This window comes from Antennarius striatus, chromosome 9 (genome assembly GCF_040054535.1).
Source record: "Antennarius striatus isolate MH-2024 chromosome 9, ASM4005453v1, whole genome shotgun sequence".
NCBI lineage: Eukaryota > Metazoa > Chordata > Actinopteri > Lophiiformes > Antennariidae > Antennarius > Antennarius striatus.
In genome coordinates this window covers 13,534,307-13,551,718 of record NC_090784.1, presented here as the reverse complement: position 1 = coordinate 13,551,718, position 17,412 = coordinate 13,534,307, and the positions used below count along the sequence as shown (strand labels likewise).

The window sequence follows — 17,412 nt, the reverse complement described above, 5'->3', positions numbered from 1 at the left end:
TATTAATAAATGCTATTTATTGAAGGGGATCCTTTATTTTCCATTTGGACACGGACTATTTCCCACACTTAAATCATTTTCATTTGTCATCACTTCTGAGTAGTGGGCACGTGTCAAAAATCACTAATCCTGGGATTAAAGCAATTTAAATGTAGGCAAAGCTGACGTTTCATTCATCAGAACATTGGCTGACTGTGTAATATTTATTCTGCTTAGGTACTAATTGGTGTTTGACGCCCAGGGATTGAGTTCAGCCCGCCGCTAAACTGCTGCGTGAAATTCTTCAGTCATTTGAATTTAAAATCGTCGCACATGATAAAAAACAAACCTGTTTCTTTTTTAATGTTTCGCAGCCACTTACACAGCCTAAGCATTCAGGCCAATGGGCTCCTGAAGTTGTCACATAAAACTTCATTTCCTTCTTCGAGTTTTCAGCTTCAAACCACAAAAATATGACATTGTGTGGTTCAGGCCGAGCTAGTAAAAAAGGTTTAACCCAATATAAGTAAGTTGGTTTAATCAGTGCAGAGTAGCTGGTGAGTGTTGCATAGGTAAACAAGCAAAAATAAATAAACACCTTCACTTTCAGACAGAAAAAGTTAGACATAATGTGAAAAAATTATATTGCAGCTCATGTTTTTCAACACTGGCACAGCTGGAACAGTTATACAAAAACGTCAGTTTAGCCAAACAAATATTTATTTTAATACCAGATTAAAGTAAGATGTTATTCAAGAGGCTAAATAAACTGTTAATTTGATTTAATTCGTTTATTTTTCACATTACTTGGACAACCACTGGGAAATGAGCAGTTGAATCATTTCTGATTCGGATTTGAAAGGTTCGGACGCAATACATTTATGAGAGGGAAATAAAATATCTGTGGCCTGATGCCTGAAAAACAGGATCATTGAGGAATAACAAGATTTATTTATTCAACTGAAATGTAAAAATTGGAGTTAGAATGGCTTCAGCTCTTGGTTTAAAAGGTAGAGGATACGAAATGGATTTTTGAAATTACTTTTCTTGATTTATTCCCGACAGTTCAAGGGATACAGCTTAACTTAATTGTCAATTGATATGTGCCTCATGTCTTCTCTCTGGATGTGGAGTTCTTTCACAGAATGGCATTATAATTATATTGGTAAATATGCGCCTCTTTAATTTTAATCCGTAAAAAACTTTAGATATTTGTGCAAATTTTATGTTTCTTTGGAAATACGTCCTCTTTTTAATTTTGATTGTGGGCTTTTAGTGTTGGTTTGTGAATTAAAGGAGATGTAATATCGAAAATGACGAGCAGATTCATGTTTATCTGCTTACATTCTGATTCAACGGATTGAGAGAATTAAGAACCTATACGTCTTCACACACACACACACACACACACACACACACACACACACACACACACACACACACACACACACACACACACACACACACACACACACACACACACACACACACACACACACACACACACACACACACACACACACAAATCAGTCGATTTGAGTTAAACGCAGACCCAAAGATTCCAGAAATATGCAAAGGTTTTGAACATTTGAAAGACTTGATATGGAGATGGTGAAGGTGTTGGAGGTGATGTTAGCGATGGTAGGTGCTGGTGGAGGTGCTGGTGGAGGTGGTGTGTTCCGGAAACAATTGACTTTTTTGTAGTTTACAGCTCAAGCAAGTTCAAACTCACGTCAATCGTGGCCGACAGCAGCTGATGCAGCAGGTCAGACATCCGCACCTTTCACTGATGACGTCACTGACATCATATCCCAGCTACACCTTTGAAAGCTGTTTTGTTGTGTAAGACCTTTATCATCACTGTCAGATACAGCGCGCAAGAAAAGAATCCTCAAATACAAAAGTTATTATGGGACGTTTTAAACTGTCTAACTTTCGTATTTGTGTGTGTGTGTGTGTGTGTGTGTGTGTATGTGTGAGTGTGTGTGTATGTGTGAGTGTGTGTGTGATATGTACGTTCCTCAGTAATACTTTGTTTGTATTAGAAACACACATATTTTTGTTTTTGTCTGAAGGTCATCACCCATCCATCACCAAACACCAAACCGTCACCAAAGACAAACACACCAGACACACAAACACACAAACACAACAGACACACAAACGCCACTACAATAATAAGGTAAAATTATCTGTGTTTGACTAAACATAAAACACCCTAGTTTATATGACTTCAAATATGATAATTGTCTTATGAATTTACATAATTTTGGTATGTTTCTTTCTGGACTTGAATGCTTTCCTCTTGGAAAGTGTTTCCATGCAGTCACATCCTGTCATTAAATAGGATTTCACGTAACAGTCTATTTTATATTTTATATACATATTACATGTATGTGTGGTTCTTTGCCGTGCCACTGATGGACGCAGCAACACGCGTCCCCCCGGCGGTGGGGCGCACTAACCCGTCCGTCTGTCGTGGGGGGGGGGGGGGCAGTGACCGGAACAACAGAGGGGACGGTGGGTGTGGGACGACAACAACACGTGACTGAAGGGTCTGCACGGGAACAAGTTTAACATTCTGAAACACAATCAAAGCAGCCCAAACCCAAGGGGAGCCGCCAGGGTGTGACGGGTGTTAGAGGACCAGTCCGTTCTCCCTGCGTCTGAGCAAAACAACAAAACGTGCCACCGTGAGTTAAAACGTGCCTTTTAACAGTCGGGCCACAGGATGCTCAGGGTGACTGCTGCATACATTTCACAGTTTGGAATAAAAAAATGCAACATTTAATGTTTGAGGAAAACTCGGTGGCATTTTGCACTGATTGACTTTTCTTGCGTTACAGAAATTCGTTTGGGAATGAAGCTGAGATGTTGAGGTGGTCGTGAATGGTTAACGCCACTTTTAATACAGTATAAACCCATTAGAGGAACGAGGCCTTACACTGTAACCATAGAAACGAGTCGGTTTTTGGTCTCTAGCTCCTCTAGATCTCAAACTGCTGATTGTTTTCAAACGCTCAACCTTCACAAGTCTGAACGTCCTCAGAATTGTCACCAGTTGTTAATTAATAAAAAAAATCTTCATCAAAATCCTACAAAATATAAACAAAGTGCCCGACTCTTCCTGAGGAACATCTCGCATTTGCACATGAATGCAGTTATGAAGAAATCAAGCCAGTAACAAGGATCTTACATTTAAATTTTAACCGACTAATAAAATAATTAATGAATCGGAACAATTGGCACACTTACTAAAAAACATTCAGAATTTTGTGAACGAAATCTTAAATTTGAGCACTAAAGACAATGAAACTGAACTATTTTTTTCCTATGGGTATCCAACAGACTTCAGATCTGTGTAACAAAAATGTATATTCAAAATGTATCCTCAATCGACATATATCTGACATATTAAAAAGAAGGCGAGGATAAAAAAAACTCAGTAGCTACATATAATACTAAGACTAATGTTTTTTCATTATCTAAAAAAACCTGTTAGTCCTTATTACCAGAGAGTTGGTGACCTAATTTGTCAGTGTTGATATGTGACTGTTTTTTATTGGTAATAAGATGGATATTTATGAAGGTGTAAGTAATAGACTTTCCCTTCTCCAACAAAGACATACAAACATAAACACATAAATGTTTCTGTGAGTGTGTGAAGGCCAGATGTTACTAGAGTGAACAGAGCTGCTGCTGCGCTTACACAGTTTCACCACCAGATGGCGACACACACTCAACACTCGTGTATGTGAGCAACAGATGGGGTTCAGGCCTAAACACGCTATTATGTCAGCTATTAATAATTTATCCGAGATATAGATTTATAAAGTCTACTCTTAATCGCTCAAATGGCTTAAAAAACAACAAAATAACGAAAAGAACAAGATCACCTTGCGTCTCTCAAACATTTATTGTCAAATATTTGGCTATTGCGGTCAGAAAATAGAGAATAGCCTTGATAGTTGCAGTCAGATCATATTTACACGTTTAAATATGCCTACATTATTAAAATCTTTCTGCAAATTACTCTTGATTAAAAGGTACAAAATGGCACAGGTCCAGCTGTTGACAGACGAGCAAATCTGAGCAAAAACTCTGCCTTTGGAAATCTAGAAAAAGCTGCGGTTCGTTTAAAGTTTGATGTTTTATGTGTCGCTGACTATTTCAAATGTATTTTTAAATACAGGGATGTCGTCTAAAAAAATAAGCTTCAAAACTGTAGAATTGCGTTTGTCTAAAGAACTTAATTTTAGACCCCCAATACTGTACGTGTAGTAGGCTTTTATTGCTTATGTATGGAGAGATTTTTATCATTAGTATGAATAAATGCTGAAAATATAACGATAAAGACAAAATGATTATTTATCCAGGCCTATTTGTTTAAATTGGCCTGTTTGCGTTGTAATGACCACAGGCTGAAGGTGAGAGTTCAGCCAATAGTTTTTATTTTTTTGTTTATTACATTGCATCGCCAAGACTGATAAGGTGATTTTTTTTTCAGGTGCTTCGTTGTTTTTTTGTTCTTTTTGGACTGGATTAAATGGAATAAAGGTGCAGGCTTGCTCAGAGCTTCTTAATGCCTCAGAATTTCTAATCATTTGGTGAGAATTTGAAGGCGATCATGCTTCCTCTTAAAGAGTCGCCTTGGTCAACGTGTTTCAACCCATTTCCGATCTTCTGTCAACAGGCCGCATCGACTGGTTCCAATTAAACTCGAAGAAGGAAATGTGTGGGTCAAGAACAGAGCCCCTCTGGCGACAAAGGAACCGTTCATGTAATATAATAAATTATATAAAACAGTTTTTTTGGAATGAAGGCACATAAATGTCCGTCCTTCGCCTCCTGTCTGTTTCAGTACCTCCAGAGCTAACTGCTCTTGAATTTATTGACGACTTTCTTCTCCTTTACGCGTCTGTTCTGAAACCAGATTGTCACTTGTCTTTCTGTTAGATTTGTCTGCGCAGAAATCCTCCTCCTTTTGTCTTTGGTGATGAATTTATTGGCGGCGTATTCCCTTTCCAATTCCTTGAGCTGCACCTTGGTGTATGGCACACGTTTCTTTCTGCCACGGCGGATAGAGCTGTCTCCACCGGTGAGAGAGTCTGTGGAGAAATTAAAAAAAAAAAAATCATAATCAGCAGCACCAAGACTGTATTTTATCTAATACGTTAAAAAAAATTTACTTATTGATTTTTTAAATTATTATTTTAGGCATTATTAAATATTAACAACGAAAAAATGTGTATTTACATTTGGACAAAACATGCGCGTATTTTACCAAGTTCATCTGCACATGCAGTCTCATGCACGCAGCGCAGTTTTCTTTTCATAAAACAATAAGCACCAATACCCTGTAAGGAGGACTTCCACAGAGGATTGGACTGTGGCTGCTCCTTGGTGCAGTAAACTTGCCCACTCCAACCATTGGTGATGGCCCATGGCTGGTAGGGCTCCATGGGCAACAGAGACTCATGTCTTGGCTCAGATGGAGCGCTCAGCGCAGGGACGACGGGGACATCCAAGTAGCTGGGCTGGTATGGCGCAGAAGAATAGCCCTGATAAAACGCAAATTCCTTTGCCCTGTTTGAAAACTCCTCACCAGAGACCGGTGAGTCCATGTATTTATCGCCATAACCCGAGGGCTGCGCGCAAGCCTTAACGCTGCCGTGTGTCATCCTGCATGGGTAATAACTGCTGCCAAAATATCCGTAGGGCAAAGACGCATTGGGCGAGCTCTGCGTCGCGGAACACGGACTGCATTGCTTGCCAGGCTCCCCCATGCCAGTCACCGGCACTTCACTCGCCGTGTATGTGGTGCTCGGAGCCAGCGAGGTCGGATGCGCTAACAAATTCCTGCACTGGTTTGCAGCAAAATTTCCTCCAGGAAATCCTTCCATGTTCTTACTTCTGTCGTCCAAGCTGTTGTCGTACAGAAACATCACCGGGTCAATCCAGTGCGAATGGAGGAGCAATGAAGCGGTCATAGCATGCCCTACATCGATACGACCAACCCTTTTTCAAAATCCCCTCGACTGAACAGAGACAGACACTCGGGTAGAGTAACGATACGAGCGCGTCTGAGTACCCTACATAAAGATCGTAAGGTTATTGGTCAGGGCCAAGCACGTGATATGCAAAGGAGTTGATAAACGTCTAGACATCAGATAATGCAGAACAAGCTGTATATTTGTGATGATGTACTGCGCGGCGGTTTATCCATGTTTAGGTAGCTTATTGCCTATGGTGGCCTTTTCCTTAGGAAACGAATGGAATTTGAATTTAAACTGAGTGATGCCATGTTGTTAAAGCATTTTTTTTTGTAGTCTCTCACATGGTGCCAACACAACATGCGTGTTTGATCAGTTGTGCAAAACATGGATTGACCAAATCAAGATGATATTTGTTTTCCACTATTACGCGTGCCACGTCGGTCTTACGAACTTTTAATGTGGGAGTATAGAGAAAAAAATGTTTTTGGATTTTATCAATTGGAGTTACAGTTTTGATTTTGTGTAAAAAAAAACGGTACATTTTGTTTTTCACATTCAAATGTGAACAGGTTTAGTGAATCCACAATCTCATCGATAGATGGACTCAGAAGGAAGTTTCATAGCGAGTTTGATTTTTGCGCAAACAGATTTTAGAAATGTGTAAAAAAAAAAAAAATCTGTATACATGCAAAAAGCAGATTAAGGCAGTCATCCTCCCATTTGTCATCAATACTTGTAAATCCATGCAGACACAAGTTCATTGTCCACAAAATACCAAAAGCATGCGACATTTGGCTGCACCCCCTCCCCATTAAGGTTAGACGCGGCTGGAGGCCAAGGTCAAGGTGAAAGCTGAAGTCGGGCCAGGAAAAGGACGAGCAAAGAGAATGACAACGAGTTCTGAGTAGATTTTGACGATGAAAAACGAATATATAGTTATAAACAAACACAAAAAGGGGAGCGTTATCTATATTGGAATAAAAAGTAACCCAACCCATGGAAAGAAGTCCGTTTTTTCATCTTCAGTCTGTTTGTCTTCATCGGTCAGTTCTGGTTTTCCTGTTTACCACAGAGTCAGTATTGAACACAAAAGTGCAAATTTGCTGTGTGCGCACTGACGGAAGAAGAAAAATGTACATTTTTTGTTTTACGTTTGTGAGGTAAAGCCACATCCGCTCTATCCCCATCTAAACTTCAACTATTCTTTAATTTTTTTCCCTTTTTATAGTTTTCCCACCTTTTGAGGCTGTAAATCTTTATGAGTCAAGTTCATATTTTGTGGGCAAGAGCGAGAAGCGGTGTAGATTTCACGACAAAATCATGTTTCATGTGGCTTTTGGTTCCCGTGTTTTTTTCTATTACATTGATAGTTTTAAATTTACGGATCGACTTTTAATTTTCTATTACAGTACGACCCTTCTGGACAAAAAAATAAAAAAATGCTTGGTTTGAAATCAGTGTGTAGTGTGTGTCTAAAGAGCCAGTTAAAGGATAGAGGCCCCAGCAAAAGAACAAAAGAAACAGTTGTCGAAAAAAAAGAGGGTTTAATTAGTTCTTGCTCTGATTTTAAAACACACACACACACACACACACACACACACACACACACACACACACACACACACACACACACACACACACACACACACACACACACACACCGCTTCATTATCAGGTTGTCTAACCTGAGCAGTAGGTCAACACAATTGACTGGCTGGACTCATATTATAAATACTGCTGATCTTACTCGAAGCTTTTAATTATCTTATACAAACATCTTATTGAAATACATGTCGAAATGCTGAAAATAACACGCGTATGGGCCCAAAGAGCCCGAAAAAGATTTTTTTTAAAGCAAAATTATATTTTTAAATGTTTTGGTCCGGCGGTCAAACAGTCCTGTTGGTTTTATTGTCTCTCTAACTATACATGTCCAATCATTTTAGAATGGTCGGACTGAGTCTGCAGTGAGTTTGATTACTTTGCTGATCCCTTTTATTAGTTTGTTGTTCGTCTGTTTGTTATGTGATTTACAGTTCTTTAAAAAGCAGCAGTCCGTAGTTTTTAAAAAAAATATAATAAATAAAATGCGCACTACAGGCTTAACAGAACAAAGACGTTTATTTTACGATCGACAAGGAGACCACAAATAAAACCAAGAAGACAAGAATACACAGAACGGCTCTGGACCGTCGCCTATAGAACGTCGCAAAATGTAAAAAAAAAATTAAGCAAGCAAATATTAACAAAGGAAAAAATTAAGAAGCTTGGATGTGGAACAAACCCCCACAGGTTCTCAAACTAACGTCCGCTTTTTTTGGACTTGGTGTAAACAATAAAAAACAAAAACGCGCAGGGACGCAGAGAGGCCCAGCGGTGAACACAGACACCAACAACAGCAAACAACCTCATCGCGAGTTTTTCCCTTTTCTTTCAGACGTTTGGTCCGATTTCGAAAACTTTTCATCAGATATAAGTTTAAATAAAGGCTGACATCAGGACTAAAACCCACAGATGGGAGCAGATCTCCGACACGAACAGCAATGATGTCGGTGAGAAGAACAAGTGTTGGAGGAATGAGACCAAAGAGGGGCTCTGTTTGCAGCACCTATCAAGCACATGACAACACAGCTCTCAGCCTACAGTGCTTAATGGACTTTTTATGGGTTTGTCTAGTGATCGTATGACCTATGGCATCTTGGCCCCTCGGTGGCTCCTGGCACACTAGATCAGAAACATACCGGCCCCCAGGCCTGATCTAAGTCGGATCAGAGAAGAGGTCCATATGCCCAAATGACAGCAAATATGATGCGACTGTCGGCCACAACTTTGTTTCCTATAGCATGAAACTGGGTTACTGAGCATCGGCCTTGCTTCTTTTCTCTATTGGTGAACATGCATCACAGAAAAGCTCCTGCAGCGAGTGTATCATCATTAGAACAGTTTGTAGTGACAGAGTGGATCCGACGCACGGCGCAAACTAGAACATTTGGGAACCATTTCACTCACTAAAGCTCCCAGACTGGAATGGAAAGTTGTACCGTTCAAACAGCAGCCGTCTTCACCAGTAACATATTCTTCGCCTTTGTTTATTTGTGATGTTAGTAAAGTCTTAAACTTTAACACAGTAGTTCCAATAATCCAACTGGTAATCACACATCACTGAATGCACTGTTCATTTTTTACATTTTAGTTTAGTGTAGTTTAAAATCCAAACCCAGAAAAAAAAAAAACATTAAAATTTGAAAGAAATGTGCTTTGACAGTGACTAGTTTTATTTCTTAACAGAATGACACCCTTCCCCCCACAGTAACAGTAACAATGTCGAGAAATATAAGAACAGAAAACGACAACAATGATCACAGATAATAGATGCATGTGTGGAGAAATCTGATGATTCCTTCAGAACCAGAGAGGACGTTACTGAAACTTGTCTGCTGAGTTTTCAAATCCTCTCTAAAGCTTACAATTCATTTTCTCCTAAATTCGAAGGGAGTGTTGCATTTTAAAAAGGCTACATCAGCTAGACAATATGATTTCCAAGGGAGATAAGTGCACACATGATCCGTTGCTCTGTGGTGGTAAAAGCCCTCAAGGAGAAATATACTCGAATATTTCGCCTCAGTCATTTGCTGGACCAGGACCTGGCGAGGCTGTGGATGGGGTGGCGGCTGACATGATTACTGGCCCTCCTCCTCGCGCAGGAACTGGAATACGGAGGAGAAATCTTTATTGGCGTAACCACGTGCGCACATCATTCGGTAAAGCTGATGGGCTAAAGAGCCGAGAGGGACAGAGGTCTTTGTGTTGGTGGCTGTGTTCTGCGCCAGTCCAAGATCCTGAAAAAAAAGCAAAACAGCAAACAAAGTTCAAAAAAACCATCAGAACTGAAAAGTGAATTATAAAACCAAAGCCACTGGTGTACACACGACAGTGGATTATTCTTTATGTTGTAACAATATGGGCTTGATCTCCTTTACAGAGGGGTGTAAAATACTAACAATTCCCTGCATCATTTTAAGTGGTGAGACTGAAGATAGAAATTCTTTTTTTTCACTAGGGCAGTTGAAGTTACACGTGTTCAACATATGAGAAACAACCAACTTATACTGCATGTCAGATGTGTCATTGATTGACAACAATACATCCAGCGACGGTTCTCCCAATAATAAAATGAAATCATAGCATAGGATCATAAGAGTTGTTGTGCTCAAGGTCACCATTGTTCAAATAAATATCTGACCCGATTGGATCAGAAATGTTCGCAGACAAGGCGACATGTAAAGTTTTATTACAGCTGCGTTCAGTAACATTCGCACACGTTGTTCCTCATCCCTGAAGGGATAAAATGAAACAAGGTTTCCTCTTGCGGTTACAGAATTCTCTGGATTTTAACATCATTGTTAGAATTTTAAGCAAAATACATATTTTTATACACACACACACACACACACACACACACACACACACACACACACACACACACACACACACACACACACACACACACAGATATATAAAAAAATGGCCTACACTCATTTATGGAAATTTTGTTATGGAAATGTTATACATTTTAATGGTAAAACAATAAACTTATATCTTTATGTTCTGTGAATATAGGGCTAGTATGAGAAAATTATTTTTTAACAATAACTAGTGCTTACTTTCTATTTTGAGATTAAATGTTCATGATAACAATAAATATCAAAACTAACTCCAGGTTAAAAAAAAGAAGAAAAAGCAACAAGTATACAGAAAGCGGACCTTAGCCATTAGCTGGGTGCCGAAGCCTCCTTGGTAGTTATTTCCAGAGGGGACTCCCTCCATGACTCCAGGGACGGGGTTGTAGGTGTCACTGGACCAGCACCGACCGGAGCTCATGTTCAGGATTTTGGCCAGCAGTTTGGGATCGAGACCAAGTCTGTGAGTGAAGACAAATTCCATGTTAGCAGAACAAATTTCACCGCTGCCAGATTTATCGGCATGATTTATGATGCCTGTGAGTAACCAAGGTAACGTGATCACCTGATTCCCAGGTTCATCGTCTCTGAGGTCCCAATCATTCCAATGGCCAACAGCATGTTGTTGCAGATTTTAGCAGCCTGCAAGGACATGAGAATGGTAGCAATCTATCAATGCAAGACCATTTACCCATGAACTCATGTGGTCAGTTTTGGATACACAACTGACTGCTCAAGCAGATTTACTACCAAAAAAGTTTCTTTTCTTAATGTCAAACACACTGGAAACCGTGCACACCAGGCTCGTACCTGTCCTGTTCCAACCTGACCACAGTACACCACATTGGCTCCCATGCAGCTGAGCAGCTCCTGGGCTGCAGTAAATTCCTGCTCTGCTCCTCCAACCATGAAAGTCAGTTTACCAGAACTGGCAGCACCCACACCTGGCAATGAGACAGAATATTTACATACATTAACAAGCAGAGAGAGTTGATACACAGGGATTTGTGGATCTGTCTAAGTGAAGTCCTTCTGAAACAATGATCCTGAATATGTAACGTAGTAACAAAAAGTGCTACAAACAAGTTTAGACTACAAGGTAAACTATACCTGAAAAAGTACAAATTATTGTACCATAAATACAGACTAATACCATCCATTTATGTAATAAAAGCAAGCCTTAAAATTCTGTTTCTTTACTGGAGAAGTTAATCCAAAGTTTTGGGACACAAAAGTCAGGGCTTGTCTAGTTTTACAAACAGATTCTGGATGCATTTGGACATTTGATGGTTCTTTCAAGCTCACATGGCTATAAAATCTCCGTGTTTTATACAGTAACCCAATGCAAGTCACACAAGGGCCAAAGAATAAACCAACACAGTTATAATTAATCCTGAAGTTTACTGAAAGACTGAAGATACAGATCAAGGTATTCTCCTCCTTCCCAGTGCTAGTGAGCAGTAAGTCAGCAGCGTTTTCCACCAACTGGGATCTACAATGACTGCGGCAAGCAGGAGGTACAACAATCAAGCCAAGAAAGGACAAAGTTTGAAGTTTATAAATGTATCGGATTGCTGAATTTTTTTTTGTGTGTGCAAAAAGCGAGAATTATGTGTTAATTCATAATGTTACAGCAATTACATTTAACAATTATGACTTTATCATAAATTGAGAAATCTTGTCTTAAGAATGCAGATTTATTAGTTAATTAGAAACTGACTGGATTACCTTATACAATAAATGAAATCCAGAATAGATTGGAAATAAAACAGTTTGAACACATTAATTAACAACATATGTAAAACAGTCATTTTAACCGGCTTCGTAGAAGTCAATTAATGAGTCATACTTTGAATCGCTAGAAACTGTGATAATCTACAACATACTCCGAAGCACGAAGATCCACATATGAATGACGTATGTCTCTTGGGTGGGACAATCACTATGCATGCCTTTAAAATGGGCAAAACCTTCAGAAACACGTTGAGAGCAGAGATATAAAACTAAACTCCAGGGGGAAAATACGGCAACCACTATTTATTCGATTCTTTACAATCGGCTAATTTTTAATAGTACAAATAAATAAGCAGCACCGTTTCATTACATTATCTATCGTCTGTGTGAAGGTTTGTTTTATTCTGGGATGGCTTCTCTACTTCTGGTGACTGGTGTAGGCCAAATGTCAGAGGATGCCCCAAAGGTTTTTTGTGGACTGATCCACTGTCTTTGAGAAATAAGGTTTTTATTTCCTATAAAACTTTAAGAAATATCACGATTTTCTTCGCATTGACGGACTTTTTGTGTTACGCTGACTCACCAACATCACATGCACAAAACAATCCCATACAATAATTCCACCTCCTCCATGTTTCACAACGATTGGACAATTGTAGTTCATTGTTACTAAATTCAAAACATGTGAGTGATTTTAACTTCAGCAGCCACATATTTAGATCATTTGGAGATATTTTGGAGTAAACACTGGGGCTTCGCAATTCAGGCAGTCTGACAGACACATTGACCATTTTGAGATCCAGGGCAGGACGTCAGCAGAGTGTACCTGACAGTTTGATAATTCATTCTCAAGAAGGTTCATTAATATTGAACACAGACACTATTTGTGCCTTTTGTATGTGGAAATATTGTAAGTTTAATATGATACAGATTTTTACATGACAGAAACTACAATTTTTAATACACTTTAAAAAGCGTTACACATAAATAATAAAGAATAGTAAAATACAAGTTGGAATTGTCTTGTTTTTTCAAGGCTTTAAAAAAAGACATTAAAAATATTCAAACACACTGAGATGGGCACAGATCACATTTTGTATTTTTTTGTTATATACTTTGCCTCTACTCAACAAATATAAAAAACTCGTTGCAAAAATACAATGAAAATCAGTAACCCAACTTTTCTGCCTCGGACTGTAAAGAGGCAATAGTTAAATATTTAAGAAAACACAGACAATATGATTGTATTCACTTCCCATTAGTTTTTGTAATATAAAATGACAGAATTACCTAATTACCTCAAGTTTCTTTCCCAATCAAACATTCCCCTTCACTATTTGTTCTCTCTATTCCAGTATTCAGTAAGGTAACCATTTGTGTGAGGCAAAATGAAACATGGCAGTATCTCATCTGGTCTGTACATTTTTTCACACCAATAAAAACCATCAGACACATGCTGACTCAATTATGTCCCCACCTCCATGTGTGCTTTTATATTTAAGCTTCAACCACGGTGGAATAAACACTTGGTGCGACGCCACTGTTCTTCTTTTGATTTCCGTTTGACCACTGGAGATGTTCAAAAAGTTACATTTAGAAGCTTAAACCTGAATAAAATGATGCATCAAAATCTGACACACACTTCAGTTTGCTCTAGTAAAACTGCCAACGCACACACACACACACGCATACCGACACACACACACACATGTGCGCACACACACACGCATACGCACACACACACACACACACACACACACACACACACACACCCTTACAAAGTTAGACAACTTTAAAATATGTACACTACAGCAAGACGGAAGCATATAAATCATCGCTAATCTCTGAGGCCAGGCTGTAAAATTGACCAAAATCAATTGAAAGAAAGTGGCTGCTCTGACATTGATGAGGCAAAGTTCAAACATCCTGTGCATTTCTGTGCGGACCCCCCAAGGAAAGCAAAGACTGCACACGTTACAGCGAGGAACATTTGTGCAGACAAAACTGCTCCTTCTACTGGTTTGTTTTAGATGGATGTTAATTCTGCGCTTCATCATCCTTAAATGTAGCAAAATGGATCAAAACTAAATAAACATAAGTGCTAAAATAAAAATATACTGACCACGTGGTTCAATATTGTTTCAAGTTCAATATGACATACAAAAAGGCAACTGTGGAATTTAGTCATCACCCTGCCCCAGGAGTATGAGAATTTGACACATACTATAGCATAAACATGTATTCACAAATAAAAGCCAGTTTATAAAAAAGGTTTCAAACAAATTAATTTCAGACCATTTGGAGTCCATGTAAAAATTCCTCCACATAATTGTGTGCCAAAGTGGTGACCCCCTCTCTCATCTTGGCTTGTGAATACCTGAACATTTGGGGGATAACATGTTTCATAGCCAGTGGTGATACCACCACATGTTACCAATCAACCTGTTTAACCTGTGGAATGTTTAAAACAGGTGGCTTTTTACACGTTGCACAAATTTCCCAGTTTTTTGTTTCCATGAACCTTTTACATATGTTCCTGGCATCACATTCAAAAAGCATACATTTCTGCTCAACATTGAGTGAGATTGAGTTGTAACTGAATGCTTTGTCTGAAAGGATTTACAAATGATTACAGTTTTTTCTTTGGCAGTTGTGGATGTATAGTGGACTTCCTTCTCACACAAGCCAGACCAGAGAAACTACCTTTTCAATAATTTACAACTGAAATGATGAGTTTATTGATTGAACTACAGAAAACACATAGGACCAAACTGATAATTGTTTATGTATATTTTTCCTACTTTTCCTATATTGTTTCCTCAGACTTCCATTTTCTTTTACTGCTGGTGACAGAGGTGAGTGATACAGCATAAAAATATCACAATTTTAGTGGCCAAATAATTATTATAATTATTACAATTATTAAATTATTCACGATTAAAAACCAGACTTAGTTGCGACCTTATGTGATTTGAATGAGTTTTCTTCATAGCACAAAGTAAATAAAATAGATGTACAGTAGTTGAATTAAGACTTATATAAACATCTTTAAACAAACTTGGGAGGAGTTTTGTGTTACTCTGCATGGCTTTAGCTGGATTAAGACACAACTAAGTTTACGTATAAAAATGTTTAGGGAATTGTAATAAATATTACGCAACCTATATTGCACTGCAAACAATAAAAGTTACCTCCTGATACAGGTGCATCCATAAAAACTGCTCCCATCTTCTCAGCAGCAGTAGCCATTTCCTTTGAAACAGCAGGGTCAATGGTGCTGGAGTCTATGAGTAGTGAGCCTTTCTTTACCTTTCTGTTGAAAAAAGTATACGTCTAAGATGCTGATTTAACTCCAGGAGGTTATTACATCAGTATTAGAGAAAAAACAAAGTGTACAGTACTTGAGAATGCCATTGGGTCCAGTATACACATCTATGACATTGGGACTAGAGGGGAGCATGGTAATAATGCGGTCAGCCTTTTCTGCCACCTCTGCAGGATCATCTACAATCTGAAAAACACACAAAACCACAAGGTAAGAAGACAACAAATGAAAACTACTTAAAATTGATTATGAACATTTTACACTCTTACCTGAGCGCCCAGCTCTTGTATTTCCTTACATGACTCTGGGAACACATCCGTAGCAACGACTGGGTATCCATTCTTCAGCAGGTTCTTTGCCATTGGGTTTCCCATATTACCCAACCCAACAAACCCCACCTGTGTCTTTGAGGCCATAGACCTTGTGGAAACTACAACATTAAAAGGTCAGATGAATGAACGATAACACCTGGAATGCTTGTAACACCTTCAAGGACAAAACTGTGTGTTCACTTTTGTTAGCCAGCAGGCATACTTATTATTTTCTACAGGATTTATTTAAGGTCTTAGGTGTATTTTTTTTGCAGATATTTCAAACATCAATTAAATTAAAGGTATGCACTTCAATTAAATCGTTGCCTGATAACACAACACCTAGAATTCAAAAGAAAAGGACGATTACATCCTGTTGAAGTTCAAACAAACGTTTAAAAAAATACATTCACTGGATGAGGTTCTTTGATTATTTGTTTAACCACACACAGAATATGATGGACAAAGAAGAGGCTCTATCGTTAATCTTTTGCAGAAGCTGTAAAGGAACCCTTCCATTATTCTTGAAATCCTTAACATGAGGGACAACGAATAATTCTCCTTATATACATATACTGTATACAGTAGGACACAATGACATTAACATTCACACTTCAGCGACTGTATAAATCAATCGAGAGGCTATAAGTATGATCCCATTGCTTCAGTAAAAGAATCTACAGCCAAAAGAGAAGGAATGTACTTCAGAGCTCACTCCCGTCTCAATGTTAAGCCATCTCCGAACATTTTTAGACAAAAAGTGCACTTTTTGTGTCCCCAACAACATCCATGCAACAACTCGAATATCTTAGCGTCGCGCAGTGTGGTGCAAAATGCATACAGACTATCCCTTGGATCTTCTTACCGAATGCAAAGTCAACATGGTTGATACACTTTCCAACTAGGTAACGAGTGCCTCTCAACACAGCCGCCATTCTTAGTTCCTTGTGACCTTACGTATGACGAAACAAACGTGTATCAATGACAATTTATGCAACCAATCAAATAGCAGAAAGGCCAGCACGGGCCTTCTAATTTAGCCAATGAAATTTAGGGGAGGGTTCCCGGAGGTGCGTCGTCATTGAAGACGGTGCATTCTTTGTACATTTACGTTTGAGGAAGACGCAATCCCCCGATGATTGTAATATTAATGGTAATGTTCTACTGTTGATAATACACATCGAAAGCTTACTTGGGTTCTAAGTGATTTTTAAAAGCTTCTTTCAAAAGCCGCAACCGGCTTCAGTGGCGGTATTTTATATATTTAAACTATCTATTTAAACAGTAATAATTACATTTTGACACGTAGAGCTAATTTGAAAGTGTGGCCTATTTACTTTACATAAGTACTATTTTGTATTTTGTATTTCGAGTAGGTCGATATGTCATGACATTTTACGTTTTTAAAATGAGGTGTCTTATTTTTATTTCACAATACCATCAGATAGTACGTAACTATAAAATACAATCAAGTGATGAATGATGACGTTATTGTGGACTAAGTTCAGTAGTTACACTGTATTAGCAATGCATCAGAGTCATTATGATCCAGTGATTTGCGTAATTAGTACTTATATAAATTATTATACAGATAAAGATAAAATTAA

At 38.6% G+C, this 17,412-nt stretch overlaps 2 protein-coding genes across 2 annotated transcripts; both read right to left on the bottom strand.

Moving 5' to 3' along the window:
- Nucleotides 1-3,880: 3,880 nt before the first annotated feature.
- Nucleotides 3,881-6,029, bottom strand: hoxa13b (homeobox A13b). Its single transcript, XM_068323915.1, has 2 exons — nucleotides 5,336-6,029; nucleotides 3,881-5,087 (listed from the first exon to the last, which is right to left on the bottom strand). The coding sequence occupies exons 1-2, from the start codon at nucleotides 5,967-5,969 to the stop codon at nucleotides 4,852-4,854; spliced, it is 870 nt and encodes a 289-aa protein (XP_068180016.1). The 5' UTR covers nucleotides 5,970-6,029; the 3' UTR covers nucleotides 3,881-4,851.
- A 3,016-nt stretch (nucleotides 6,030-9,045) lies between these two features.
- hibadhb (3-hydroxyisobutyrate dehydrogenase b) lies at nucleotides 9,046-16,784 on the bottom strand. Its single transcript, XM_068323660.1, has 8 exons — nucleotides 16,671-16,784; nucleotides 15,764-15,924; nucleotides 15,571-15,680; nucleotides 15,361-15,482; nucleotides 11,246-11,379; nucleotides 11,001-11,077; nucleotides 10,740-10,896; nucleotides 9,046-9,814 (listed from the first exon to the last, which is right to left on the bottom strand). Exons 1-8 carry the CDS (start codon nucleotides 16,738-16,740, stop codon nucleotides 9,656-9,658), a joined length of 990 nt encoding a protein of 329 aa, XP_068179761.1. The 5' UTR covers nucleotides 16,741-16,784; the 3' UTR covers nucleotides 9,046-9,655.
- Nucleotides 16,785-17,412: the final 628 nt, after the last annotated feature.

Bases quoted from the DNA above. Each gene is read 5' to 3' on its own strand.
- hibadhb (XM_068323660.1), bottom strand. From the start codon at position 16,740: ATGGCGGCTGTGTTGAGAGGCACTCGTTACCTAGTTGGAAAGTGTATC. The intron at 11,078-11,245 runs GTACGAGCCTGG...ATGTCCTTGCAG, and splicing joins GTCAGGTTGGAACAGGACAG to GCTGCTAAAATCTGCAACAA. The intron at 9,815-10,739 runs GTCCGCTTTCTG...CTTTTTTTTCAG, and splicing joins GCACCCAGCTAATGGCTAAG to GATCTTGGACTGGCGCAGAA.
- hoxa13b (XM_068323915.1), bottom strand. From the start codon at position 5,969: ATGACCGCTTCATTGCTCCTCCATTCGCACTGGATTGACCCGGTGATG. The intron at 5,088-5,335 runs GTATTGGTGCTT...ATTTCTCCACAG, and splicing joins GTGGAAGTCCTCCTTACAGG to ACTCTCTCACCGGTGGAGAC.